General features: G+C 34.0%; 2 protein-coding genes and 2 pseudogenes across 2 annotated transcripts; 1 reads left to right on the forward strand and 3 right to left on the reverse strand.

The window, feature by feature from the left end:
* The first annotated feature begins 118 nt into the window (after positions 1-118).
* LOC100785060 (germin-like protein subfamily 3 member 2) lies at positions 119-3,012 on the forward strand (annotated as a pseudogene).
* A 189-nt stretch (positions 3,013-3,201) lies between these two features.
* LOC121172914 (protein trichome birefringence-like 36) lies at positions 3,202-4,510 on the reverse strand. Its single transcript, XM_041006002.1, has 3 exons — positions 4,066-4,510; positions 3,798-3,979; positions 3,202-3,596 (listed from the first exon to the last, which is right to left on the reverse strand). Exons 1-3 carry the CDS (start codon positions 4,144-4,146, stop codon positions 3,410-3,412), a joined length of 450 nt encoding a protein of 149 aa, XP_040861936.1. The 5' UTR covers positions 4,147-4,510; the 3' UTR covers positions 3,202-3,409.
* An 869-nt stretch (positions 4,511-5,379) lies between these two features.
* Positions 5,380-9,461, reverse strand: LOC100785593 (diphosphomevalonate decarboxylase MVD2, peroxisomal). The gene is made up of 10 exons (XM_003536664.5): positions 9,112-9,461; positions 8,832-9,030; positions 8,364-8,427; positions 8,189-8,252; positions 8,037-8,117; positions 7,582-7,668; positions 6,832-6,989; positions 6,672-6,720; positions 6,029-6,150; positions 5,380-5,939 (listed from the first exon to the last, which is right to left on the reverse strand). The coding sequence occupies exons 1-10, from the start codon at positions 9,325-9,327 to the stop codon at positions 5,717-5,719; spliced, it is 1,263 nt and encodes a 420-aa protein (XP_003536712.1). The 5' UTR covers positions 9,328-9,461; the 3' UTR covers positions 5,380-5,716.
* Positions 9,462-11,463: 2,002 nt separating this feature from the next.
* LOC106794870 (pentatricopeptide repeat-containing protein At2g35130-like) lies at positions 11,464-13,779 on the reverse strand (annotated as a pseudogene).
* Between the last annotated feature and the right edge of the window lie 71 nt (positions 13,780-13,850).

Below are 13,850 nucleotides of genomic sequence, written 5' to 3' on the forward strand. Positions count from 1 at the left end.
TTTACGATAAAAACTATTGTTTAAAAAATACAGACAAATTAATAAAAGAAATATTAAAATTTATTCATTAAACATGTTTTCTTTTAAAGAACTTCTAATTATGTTTAATCCGATTTCTTTTTCAAAAAAAGAAGAAAACATGACGGGATGGGTTTCGCACGAATGACGCCATGCAGGGCCTAAGACCAAGGATTGTAACATGTAAATCACAAGCATTTCTGTCATCCAACATCCAAGTCTTCCACCAAATTTGAGTAATTTTCCAAGTGAAATGATCAGAAATCTCTGTGCCAATACTCTCTCATATTGCTAAACATTAATTTTGAATGGGATATTTCATTTAAACGATCCCCGAGATTTTTTTTAATAAATATTAACCTTCAGGTTTTAACCCTAATCACATGGGATGCATCCTGCATGCACAACTTGGTGGATTCCACTGTGTCAGTACCTATTCTCTGTAGTCGTTGTAGATTCTCTCAAATGTTTCCAATTTAACATGTATATGCCCTCAATTTCAAACATTACAGTATAATGTTGGTCCATTTATTTTCCCCAATATAGCATTGAAGAGTTTTTTTATTACCTTTTCAAATGAGTGGGTTGGGTAGTGTTCACTCTATACGATAGGTGTTCTTTAAAGGAATAATCGGACCAGTGGGGAAAAACTCACTATGACCAAATTCTTTAGCTTATAAGACAGATAAAATGCAATGAATAAAGGAAAAAGAAGGAGTTGGCAAATGCTGTCATTTAATGACCCAACTAATTAAAGTATCCTCTCTTTTTTCCCAAGCAAAGTTGCCGAAGAAAATATGAACCCCTATAAATTGATTTAGTGCTCAATAATTGATGAGACAAATTGAGAAGAAAAGTCTTCTATTGTGACTCCTCAATCCACTTGATTCACCCCAAACTTAAGCCAAAAACAACCAACCAATTATCTTCAATATCACCTTCCATATATTGATGCTGCAAAAGATAGTAACATATCATTCCAAAAAACAATGATCAACAAAGTAGCAGTTCTATTAGTTGTTTTGCTTTTCATCATTGCTGCTTTGGCTTCTGATCCTGATCCAGTCATAGACTTTTGCATAGCCAAATCACCAGACAATAGCTTCAGTTGCAAGAACTCATCCACAGCAACAGTGGAAGATTTCACATATTCTGGCATAAAGTCTCCTGGGAACTTCAAGCAAACTGGTTTTTCTTCTATGGCAGTGAATTCGAATGTCTTTCCAGGTTTCAACACTCTTAGCGTGTCATTCGTGTGTGTGAGCAGATTTCGGTGTTGGTGGTGTCAATGTGCCACACTTCCATCCAAGAGCAACAGAGGTTGCTTTTGCGCTGGAAGGAAAAATTTATTCAGGATTTGTGGATACCAAGAACAAGGTTTTTGCCAAAGTGTTGGAGAAAGGAGAGGTCATGGTGTTCCCAAGAGGCCTAGTGCACTTTCAGATGAATGTTGGAGATGGGCCTGCTACCATTTTGGGCAGTTTTGACAGCTAAAATCCTGGCCTGATGAGGATTCCTAATGCAGTTTTTGGTTCTGACATAAAGGAGGAGCTTTTGGAGAAGGCTTTTGGACTGAGTTCTAAGGAACTTTCCAAGTTGAAGAAGAGGTTTTCTCCTAGTTAAAACGCATTTTCTGTTTATGGAGATAGTGGAAAATTTAATATGATACCTATTATTGCAGAATGTTGCTGATGATTAGATAAAAATACCCACATCAATAGAAAGCTATTGGATTGATTTGTAGTTAGTAATTATTTTGATAATTCAGCCTTTCTTACTTAAAGGGCTGATTTTAGAGCTACGGTTATTTAGTATAGAAATACTTCCATTTTAAAATTCACTTCCCTTCAGTTAAGGAAGGAGCTTGAACTGATTAGAACTTTATTTCCAACTTCTTGCTTTTGTCTTCTGGATATATTTTAAAGTCAACACAATCATTGACATTTGGTTCTATTACACGTTTGACACAAGCTAAAAATCAAAGGAGTTGTTGGGGGCATGCTTTGTATGTGTGTCTTCACTCTTTACTTTTCCATTCTTCTACACTTTGTTTCTGCCAGGGTGCTTTTATCCAGCAGCATCATTTTGAAGAGTCTGTAACTGCTCCAAATGCTCATCTGTTAATGATTCCCCTTCCCCTGTTTGGTTGTTTTACCTTTTTGACTAGCATTTTAATTTGCTTTCTCATGTGCATTTAGGTGTCACGCTTCTTTTTTCTTTTTTTATTGGGAACCAAACAAGCCATGACTATAGGACTATAGGTGTCAAATACCTTCAAAAGGAGAAGGGTGAATAAACTAAACATACTCTTTTTTGCAAAATAAAATTAAAGAAAATTATTCATTTTTTTTGTAATATTTTATTTCGTGTTTTCTCCCCCTTCGTTTACATTTTATAAATTGTTTTTTAAATAAGTTTTAAATCTCAATTTTTTTTCTTCGTTTCAATGGAGCAAAAGTGCTTAGGAGGTAATAGGTAGAAGTCATGGAGGTCTCCCTAAGAATCTCAACCTTTGAACCAACATTAGAAGCCTGATCATAAATGGTACTTGTTCTTAAATCTTAAGGCTGTGTGGTTTCTAAGAAGGTGGGGTGGTTTTACATTAACATATTTATTACTAATAAATAACATATATATGCATATTTTCATTTTGAGCAATCTTCACTTATTACAAACAAAAGGTGATTTGGCTGCTTGTAAAAATCAGAATGACAAATCCAGTGTTTTTGATCAGATAACATTGATAATAAAAAAACACTCAAACAACCATGTCCTTCGAGGCTCTCTAGATGATAAAAACAAACCCTGATCTAGATGAGTTGTTTAACACTGCTTACATTTTCCATGGACATTCCATTTATGTCATAGTTAGATCAATGTACTGAGCATCTCATTCCAAATGTCTGGCACCCCAGGGAGGCACCAATGGCTGCAATCAGAGGAAAGACCTGTGCCTTTCTGCCTCTCTTCACTCATTGCCTTGCTATACACTGAAGGATGTCCATCTCTTCGGAAAGCAGTCATTGTTGTAATGTCTTGCAGATATACTGGAAATCTCATTCTCTTTAGCACTCCTTTTAGCACTACCAGTGGTTCAGGAACGTGTATGTGGCTGAAAAATTGTAATGGCTTCCTCTGCTTATAGCATTTCCGACCATTTAGCCTACATATATATAAAAATATGGAACCAGAGGAGCTGAGTGTAGCAAAAAATTGATGTATCCGGGTCTAAAGTGAGCAATTCATTTTAGAGAATAAAGTAAGTAATTTCAATCGTTGATGCGAAAATCATGGTTGATATTATATACACATGCATCACAAATCATGCATGTATTAGATTATGCACTTTACTTTTTGTTTATTTTATAGTAGTCAAATCCAACAGTTTATTTTAATTAGGCAATAAAAATAGATTGTACCTGTTATGCCTAGGTGACATGCTTCGGAAAATAACTCGAGTTCTTCTAGGGTCCAAATTAAGATCCACCCACCTTGCCCACGTACTGAGTCCTTTCTGACAGGCAACCATAGGATTCATGTTTGTGATGATACTATTTCCCTCCATGTAATAATCCCACCTGATATTAATCAAGGCTGAATCCATTAGGATGTGAAAATGGCAAAAAGGTTTGGTACCCTTTGGTGCATTCTTAACTGTTGAGGACTTTAGATTATAGAAAATTAGAAATGTCATTATTTACCGAGAATTAAATTATGGAGAGAAGAGAAAAGAATACTACATTCAAGGGGAAGACTAGAGAATGAGAAAGCTTTCTTACGAGCGTGTTTGGCCCGAGTGAGTCCACCAGTGGGCTGAATCAAAAACAAGAACATCAACTCCCTTCCAACACCTTGCATTCTCTTCAATCAAATCCAAATGTAGAATTCTCTTATTGCCAGCCCCTTTCTTCAGTTCTACCAACAATGGTGCCCAGAAGAACTCAATTGATGTCTCAAAATCCTGCAATTGAACTATATGGTGTCAGTCATTTTCAAAAGGAAAAGAAGAAGAATAAGCTTTGATTCATTCATTGATTGATGCTATACCATAGCATGGAAAGCCATTGAAGAATAAGCTTTGCACAACGTTAATGTCTTCAGTTTCCATGTCAATCCAGCTGGTCTCATCCTCTGGGTTGATCAGTGAAAATGTGCAGTGGAAGAAGCTTAGCAAGATGGTGCACAAGAGAAAGGACAGCAAGTGAAGCTTTGGTTTTGCCATGGAAGCACAAGGTGAGAGCATAATGTGAATGAATGGTCCCAATGGAGGGAAGACGGCCTTTGTAATTTAGAAGGGCATTGTGTTGAAAAATAAAGTGTTTCATCGTGGCATGACTTCCGGTGGTGTGGACCATGGAAATATGTTTACTTTCACTTGTTGACATTGCCCTAGACTGTGGTAATTTATATATGTAGCACTTTTCTTCTTTCTTACTACAATCGATGCGTACCTTTTTACTTCTTTAATGAGTAGACTGATTTTTAGAACATAGAGCAAGTAGTAGTATATTTGACTGATATGGGTAGCATTTGCTTTTGCTTAATAGATTGATACATTGAAGAAGTAGTGGAAAACGATTTAAGGGTGATTCACTTAATTATTGAGGCTTAATACACTTCGTTAGTCTAATCTAATATGTTACACATCAATTAGTAAATATTCTGTCCTTAACGTCCATTGATAGGAATATGATTGTTAAAATAGACATGATTACAAATGCATGCCAACTTCTCCAACCCCTTTTTGCAAGCGCTTTACCCATTTAGTAAAACATTTGGACCTAGTGATTGTAGGAAAAAACTTAGCATCAATGGAGATTGATCATCCAACCATATCCAAGACAGGTTAAACAGTTCATGGTTGTTATTTTGGTAAATGGTTTTTATAATCATATATGATGTCTTTCAATTGTTTACACCATCTACGCATAGACAACGTTCAAGTGAAGCTGTTGATGGAAAAGTGTTGCAGTGCTGCTTGGGAGAGAAAAAATAGATAACGGGATAGTTTGGACAAGTTTTCTGGTATGTTTAAAAAAAGCACCATGTAGTAAGAATTATCAACGTGTTAGGAGTGATAAAAGGACTCTTCGTGTTTAATGTCTCAACCAACTGAACCAAGTAATGCTTCTGTGGTTACTTCGCCATGGGTTGCTTATCAAACCAGTGCGGTCTGCGGTGCACAAGTGCTTACTTGACGAGTTATAGCATTGACATCAAGTTATGTTGAAATGCCTGTTAGTTCTACGTAATACGGGTTCTGCTTGGCTACTTGGTTACATGCATGTGTAGGTCGAACAAAATGTTACTACGGTTGAGGGTCCATAAGGTGAATGAGCATCTTTATAAGCCGAAGTACAATAAGAATAAAATGGAACACTTAATCAAAATATAGCAAAGTAGGGACAATTGTTCACATAAAAAACTGACAAGTTTAACTTGCAAGCTCAAATGAATTGTTCAAAAAAGAAGCGAGACTTATTTTTCTCCAACAAAATAGCCTAACTAGGTCTGAAACAAAAATTACAGATACTTAAACGAACACATACTGCGAACTAGGAAGGAACGAATCATCATGCCATGGGTAGCACACGGGCTTCCTTGAAAGGGTCCTCCAATCAAAATATTTTGGGCTCAAAAAGCCTGCTAGTGAAGCCCAACGAAGAATAGATCAACCACGAGAATGTTTCCCATGAACTTACTTGGGAAGCCCAGTTTCACCGTTCAGAAGTGCTTGACTGCTATCAGAAAGCAAAACAGGTCCCCTTCCAGGTCTGGTACATATGAAATAACTGACATCCCCCTTGTATTTTTGGGGTGGAATATTATCTTTGATTTCTGGAGGAGGTGGCAAAGCTTCTACGTCCTGTATTCCATTGATCCCCGCATCTTTTGCAATTGACTTGTCCCCAATAATGTAACTGAAGGGAGTGTGTATTGCAGGTAACTAAGAAATTCAAAAGATTGACAAAAATCTAAGAATAGTATGCATGCAAAACTTTGAAAGCACCTGCTGAGGTCATCTGAATTTGGAGGGAAGTAGTAAAGCAACCTCTGAATCAAAGAGGTAGCAGCTTTCCTATTACGTGCAATTAGAACAGCATTTGGCCCTGCATCAAATGTATAAGCTACCTGCAAGTCAAAACTAATTAAATACTTAAATAGATATATACAGATTTATACACATTTGTTAGTTTACATGAGCCCGTGTAATATCACACAACTAAATCTAGATGTATATGAACACATTATTCAAATGGGGATTATACGAAAGTTTGATGTGGTGCAGGGACATGGCATAATGACACAGGAAACTCAGTTATGGAATAGTAGTGAAGTGGAAAATGCTTCACAAAATTAGGAGAACAAAGAGAATAGGTCAAATCGATCCCCGAATAATAATGATAATAACAGTTCTCAGATCATTCAACTGTTTTAAGAAACTTGTGGATATCTTTTTTCCAAAGTATTTATGATATGATCATATGATATGACCAAATGAAAGAAAGCTAAAAGATTTGTCCACTACGTTTGAACTTGAAAACAATTAATTTTATTTTAATACGAGATAAACTTCACAAATATTGACCATGGGAATAAACTGTGCTACATATAATATGACATTATAATATGACCAACAAAGTAATTCAAACCTGGGGAGCTTCTTCTGAACGGTTCCACTTTTCAGCAATGCTGATTATTCTGAAGAGAAAATGCACCAGCAATAGTAAATTAGGAAAGAACTGTGCCACACTTGTCATCTAATCACAGACGTAATAGTAACGCCCAACTCTTGCAATAATCAGTAACTACCTGTGGGATGTATCATTCATGTAAAATATAGGGGGGGATGTATCCAGGCAGACTGCATGAAACTGGTTGCTATCAGCACAGGTCAATTGCGAAAAAGATGCAAAATCACGATTTTTAATGGCTTCTTCCATTTGCAGTATCCGCTTTGGCACAATTTCCTATTGCAGTCAAAATGAGTAAATGACAAAAATACAAAATAGTCCAAACTATATCACTGAGATAGTTATTTACTTATTTATTTATATAACAATGGGCGGTGAACAGACCATAAAACTTTCATACATTCATAATTAATAACTAGTGTTTGCATTCGAAGTTGAAATTGGTAGAGAAACAATGGAAAATAAATTACATTGTTAACAATAGTAAGTAGCATAGCTTGAAGTGAGGGTCTTAGTGTAAACAAAATGTATTGGAATAAAAAATTCTCCCTGATTTTAGTAATTAAAAGCTCAGAATGTCAAGATTCTAGAAAAAAACCAAGGGGATCCCCTTTCTATAGTGGTACAGGGGTGTATTTGGGTAAATAACTCATTAAGCACTTACTCGACAAGTGCAACTATGAAAGCTTATTGAAATAAGTTGAAGAACTTGATTTGTTAAGCTTCTCTACAAAACTTATTGAAATAAGCTAAAAAGAACTTGTAGGAAGGTCATAAGTCATTTTTATATATCCAAATCAGCTTCATTGAAGCTCTACCCAAACCCCCCCTAGATAATTAATCTAATTTGTACAGAGGAATGAAGTACCTTTGCCCTGTGTTGTAAAAGCAAACTTGTTTCAACACTCTCACACATTCCAGAGGTGCTACTTGTTTCCTTCTGCCGTGAGCTAACCTATAAATAGAGATACTACAAAAACCATAAAATACAATGCAAACACTTACATTGTTATACCAATGTTGCATAAACTTAACCATAAATGATATGGACAAACAAAATATAGAGTTCTTTGATGGAGTAAAAACAAGTGACAGATTTCAAGCATACGGAGTTCTATGATCTGAAGAAAACACATATTCCAATTGATAATATGATTATTATCAGGTTGGCAAATGACTACAACAGACCATTTTTATTGAAATATGTTTCCAGGTGGGCTTTACATTGAGAAATGACCACAACAGACCATTTTTTATTGAAATATATTATAAGTCACTCAAAAGTAAATGCATTCATTCAATTAAAAAGACCAAGTGTCATACCACGGCAATAACAATAACAAGATCATCCCAGTGCTTTTCATCAGCAAGTTGAACTGCAAGACTATCACTGCCATTATCCTCCTACAAATTTAGAAAAATAGAAATTACAAACTGGTTTCTTGGACAACATGGTGCAGTATCAAATTACTTACTTTTCCCATTATCCACTTAACAAATCCCCCAAATAAGCTGCGACAAGCACTACCTGATCCTTGCCTGCACATAATGACAATTTTCACAAGTGTTACCAGCGTGTTATTGAAATTCAAAGTGTCCAAATGAAGCCATAAGACCTCCCAAAATTAAAGCCAATAACAAAATAAAGACCTTGCGATAGCAGATAGCTGGCTTTCATCTTCTTTGACATCCATTAGCTTCCCAAGGGCATAAGCTGCAAAGAGAAGACAAAATCATTAAGATGGGTGGTAACTAATATTAAGCTCAATATAAAATAAACAAGCACCAAGAACCTTGCTATTTCAAATAAGAAAGCATGAAAACAAGATTGAGATTGCAGTAGAGGGAACAAAACTAAAATTTGAATATCTACACGTAACTCCATAGAATATGATGTTAGATGCAATATTAAAAAATTCTTGAATGAAGAATAAGGCTACTCCTCTATGAATCCAATCCTAAGGAATAAAGCACACTTCATGAAATTAGCCTGTTTGTCCAGGAAAACCAGTATTCATGGTGGAATATTGAATGAGTAATTAAAATTATTGTAATGTTGTCATAACTATGAAATGAAAGAAAGCTCGAACAAAAAATGAAGAGTAACATGTGTAATACCAAGGCAGGCAAAACCCGCGGCTGATGAAGCCAGTCCTGCTGCAGTAGGGAAGTTGTTGTACGAAGCAATGTGTAGGTGCAATTTGGCCCAATCCTCCTTTGTGATCTTTATACCCTTATTTTCATCCTCAACATCACAAGCACGAGCACGGATCTCCCTTAAACAGCTCTGGAACCTGCCCCCAGAAAGAGAAATCTCCTACACTAACCAGCATAACCAAATTCCATGAATAAAAAAATGAACAAGATTAACTAATTTGAATCGTAAACTTCGGCATACCTTGGCATTGAGCCACATGCGATCTTGGTGGAAAGCGGAACTGACGGCAACAGTGGTGGTGGTGCAGAGGTGGGAGGGATCGAGAGTGAGACTGATACTATCGTTAACCGGTAAGATCAAGGTTTCGTCTCTTTTACCCCAATACTTGATAACGGCAATGTTGGTTGGGGTCTGTGCAGTCACCATGAATACCCAGTTTTGCGACTCACTCGCCATTATCTCAATTTCAAAACTTTATTTGGGTGCAAATATTGATTTAAGAGATTTGGATTCGATTTACTGGGATCGACGAATAAAATATTGATTAATAATATTAAATAAGATGAATTTTAGGTAAGTCAACTTCACTACTTTCATAAGAAAAAGTGAATGTGAAAGAGAGTATAGACATGAATAAACAGTAAATTATTATCACATAATTTATCTATATATGGATTTATTTTATTTATTAATTACAAAAAAAAATATTTTATTCAAAAGCAATTACTGCAAGTTATAATTAAAAAAAAATCTTACAGAGAGGGGAAAATAAAATTCTTAAAAAGAATCCTATATACAGATTTAGTTTTCATATTTTTTTTATTATCATATCATATATGTTAAATATTTGCCCAATAAGCAGTGTTTTATTTTACAAAAATATTATAACGAATTTATTTGAATTTAAAGTAGAGAGTTTTTATTAGTTCTTACTTGTTACCTCTATCCCACATTCTCTTTCACATATACTTTTTTTAAAAAAATTTCTCTCCGCAATAAATAATTTGTTTTATTTAATAAATTAGGTGAATTCTTAAAAACTTACCAAATGAAGAAAGATCTCAAAGTTCAAAAAGTATTTATAGAAATTGATTATCTATTACAAATGTATCTATTATAAAGTGAGATTGAACTCACCCTTTTTTTCGATAACAGATTGAACTCACCTTTGGGAGATCGTAAAATGATAAATAAAATGAAATAATTTGTTTACTAAAATGTCAAACAAAATCAGATAAAAAGAGTAATTAATTAACAAGATAAATAAATTTAAAAATAAAAGAAAATCAACGAAAAATTAATCACGTAACATAATATACAATTTAACATTTTCTTTTACCTAATTTATAAATTATAAATATGGGAGCACATGCGACAGAATTTTATCTCCGTGTTCTCTTGCTCGTGGTACACGAGGACACATCATAAGTAAAATAGAGAATGGAATAAGGAGGAAGGTGTTGCGCGTGGCACAGAGTTTACTTACAATAAAAGATATTCAACGCTCATTCAGGTTTGTCACCAGACCACATTTTATACTAAGGATGTGTTTGTTGGCAAGAAAAAATAAATACGATGCATGAAAGTAAGAAATAAGACTTGAATTTAATTTTTACCTGGATATAAATATATTTTTAGTCTTTTAAATTAGGTTTATATTTTTTTTATTCCCTCTTCCAATATACCAACAGTGAGTGTCAAACTGAGATTAATGAATTTATAAATTATGATGGTTTTTTACGTACCGAATTAGATTTTGTATCAAAAGTCATCGTAAATTGGGAATTTAATATTTCCCGTTTGATAGGTGTATAAAGAGGGAATAAAAAAGTATTTTGCAAATTTGGATAACTAAAAAAATAATTTTAAATTTTAAATTTTAAAGGATAAAATAAATTTTTTATTATATTCAAGGAGTTAAACATATTTAAGACTTATACAAAATAAGTACATTATTGGCATGAGACAGAGAGCTTTAAGCACGGATGGATTCAGAAAATCATTAAAGGGGTTGATTTTTTTTTTTTAATTTTAATTATTTAAATATTTAACTCGTAAATTTTACGAGTAAAACTAACATTGTTTTTTATTTCAAATGATACAAGAAGAAAATAATTCATGCGAATTTTTTGTTTGAGTTTTGAAAGATTTTTTGGTGTGACAAGCACAATAGTAATCAAATCAACAATAATTTTACCTTAAAAAAAACAAACTCGTTAAATATAATAATAAGTAGGATAAAATATTTTTTAATCTTTTGTATTTAGGTGAATCTTGTGTTTAGTCTCATGTCTTTCATATCGTGAACTTAGTTCCTAAAATTTATATATATATATATATATATATATATATATATATATATATATATATATATATATATATATATATATATATATATATAGTAGGGATGCGCCCTCCTTTTCATAAGTATGCGGCTATAGTAGGGATGATTATGGAGCTTATTGCAAGGGACTGGACTTTGTCTTTTGGATTGGACTTATTATAAAGAAAGTGAATCATATTAGTATTTTACTATTTTTATAAAAAAAATCATGTACATAATACTTTTTTTTATCAGTACCATTTTAAAATTCAAACAAGTTTAAATGGCAAAACAGTCTTCATATCCTTGTGCATTGTTCTAATGACTGTAGTAACCTGCTCAGTCTGATCTTCATTGGTGCATGCTGCAAGAAGAACCTTAGCATCGATCGTTTCTTCAAATATTTCTAAGCACTTTAAGTAAAGCTTTTTTTAGAGTAGGCTCCCATACGAGAAGTCCAAGTCACCACATCAGGTTTTAAGCCTTTGCTAGGTAGCAACTGAAAGAAGTCCTCCATTCTCTCAATAATCCTGCTTGACCATACCTATTTATTAAGATATTATATGTACTAATGTCAGCTACATATGATCCTTTTTCCATCACTCTCAGAACTTCTTCCATCTTTCCAAATTGGCCCAACCGTCCATACAAGTTCAGCATGCTTTTGAGAACATAAGTGTTTAGTTTCAGACCAGATTTACACATTTGGTTAAGAATCTCCTCACATTTATTCACATTGCCCATTTTGGAATAGGCAGACTGAAGAACCATGTGGGACTTCATTGTTGGTGTTATTCCCACTCTTTTCATATCTTTAAAAACAGCCTCAGCATCTGAATTTCATTTATAAGGACGTGAAGGAAAAAAAACATGTATCAGACCGGTAAAGTGGATAAACAGATAAAAAAAAACTAAAAAAGCAAAATTTTCAGCATGGCTGTGTATAAGAAATAAGGACTTCGTCAGTATTTTTTTAGTGCGGCTTGTGTAAAAGGCAAATAGTCTATAAGACATATCTTGGAAGAAGTTGGAGGATTATCATGATTATCACAAGCCAAAATTTTCAGCATCCTGATTTCAGTATATCTTTCACATGTACAAACCCGGATCAAGATTTTGAAGTTGAGAATTCAGAGTGGAATAATTTGCACCGAACTTCTAAGAGATTTCACCTTTTTTTATAAGCTGAAAATAAAGTTTTTTTTTTGTGGGTTGGGGGTATTTGAAGTAATGTCATTTGCAGACAGATAATACAAATTTTTTAGATCAATTCATAAGATTTTCTGATAGATCATTTGAATTAACAAAATAAAATGATAACTTCCAAGAGAAGGTAATTACCATCTTGAAAACCTGCTTTCCCATATGCGTCTACCAAGATATTATATGAGGCTCTATCTGGTTCACATCCCATGTGCTGCATTAGTGAAAAAATTTCTGCAGCCCCATAAGGATAACCTGCACGACTGAAGGGAGAAGAAAATTCTTGATTTTTTCCTAGATATGAAACCATTAGATTAATAACAGAAAACACTAAACAAATGGAATGTCCCGAACACACATCAGCACAGACAAGGTAACCGATCCCGTGGCACATTAGACAGAAACAGCTTTTATAAAAGGCCACTAGCCTAGCACTTATACAATTTAATCACGTATTGTAAACCTTCTAAGTTCTAACACATAACCTTAGCGGAACATTTATCCAAATAATGTGACAAAGCCTATTTGATGCTATGACCATTTATCTAATCAAATAAGCCCACAGCATTTCTTAAGTTTCTTTAGCGGAACATCTAAAATGTCATGTATTCATGGTTATCTAAAAGAGAAGTGGATAGAACAAAACAGATTAAAGGGATAATAAATTCACATTCAAGAAGGCATTTATGCCATCTAAGGTATCAAACTGTAAGTTTCCATGAGGGCATTATAAGCATATACATCAGGTTCAAGTCCGGCTTCCTGCATCTGTTCGAACACTTCCTCTGCTTTCTCACATAGTCCTTCTCTCACAAATGCGTTCACCAGAGCAGTATATGTGCAAATATTAGGTTTGCACTTATGGGTCGTCATTTCATGGAACAATATTAAGGCCATAAAGGATTTACCAGCCTGCATAAATTTTAAAAATATTAGTATTATGTTATGACTGCACTGTCTGTCAAAGTGTTTTCCATGCTAAATCTATGTGTTCATTATTTGCACATTATTTCTAACACCAGTTCATCCTGCATCCAGGTTGCTCTAACCAAGGGTCAACCTTTATGACATGAAAATTTGTCATCTTTAAGTTGTGAAAGTCAGCAACAATTACACACACTAACAAAATTTGATGCCTATTTTGTGATCCATCAGATCAGATCATACAGAAAATGTAAAAAGTAAAATTTTAGACAGAAAACAAAGAATCTTACTAAGCTCACCTTTCCATATAAATTTATCAACATGGTATAAGTTTCAGTAGTTGACTTGCATGCATCCTTCTTCATCCTTTTGAAAATCTCTTCTGCTTTGTCAGAATTTCCTCCTTTCATTAGTCCATTTATATAAGCATTGTATACAACTGCACTTGGATTATTCATTCTCATATATGGTTAGCTATTTTAAAGGATCAAATTTCCAGTTATCATAAATGTATGCACATATAAGTTTT

The sequence above is a fragment of the Glycine max genome, chromosome 10 (assembly GCF_000004515.6).
Source record: "Glycine max cultivar Williams 82 chromosome 10, Glycine_max_v4.0, whole genome shotgun sequence".
NCBI lineage: Eukaryota > Viridiplantae > Streptophyta > Magnoliopsida > Fabales > Fabaceae > Glycine > Glycine max.

Coding starts and splice junctions, on each gene's coding strand:
- LOC121172914 (XM_041006002.1), bottom strand. CDS start 4,146: ATGAGACCAGCTGGATTGACATGGAAACTGAAGACATTAACGTTGTGC. Junction 3,980..4,065: donor CAATGGCTTTCCATGCTATG/GTATAGCATCAA, acceptor GTTCAATTGCAG/GATTTTGAGACATCAATTGA. Junction 3,597..3,797: donor CACTCGGGCCAAACACGCTC/GTAAGAAAGCTT, acceptor GATTAATATCAG/GTGGGATTATTACATGGAGG.
- LOC100785593 (XM_003536664.5), bottom strand. CDS start 9,327: ATGGCGAGTGAGTCGCAAAACTGGGTATTCATGGTGACTGCACAGACC. Junction 8,428..8,831: donor CGCGGGTTTTGCCTGCCTTG/GTATTACACATG, acceptor TTCTCTTTGCAG/CTTATGCCCTTGGGAAGCTA. Junction 6,151..6,671: donor GTTCAGAAGAAGCTCCCCAG/GTTTGAATTACT, acceptor TTTGACTTGCAG/GTAGCTTATACATTTGATGC.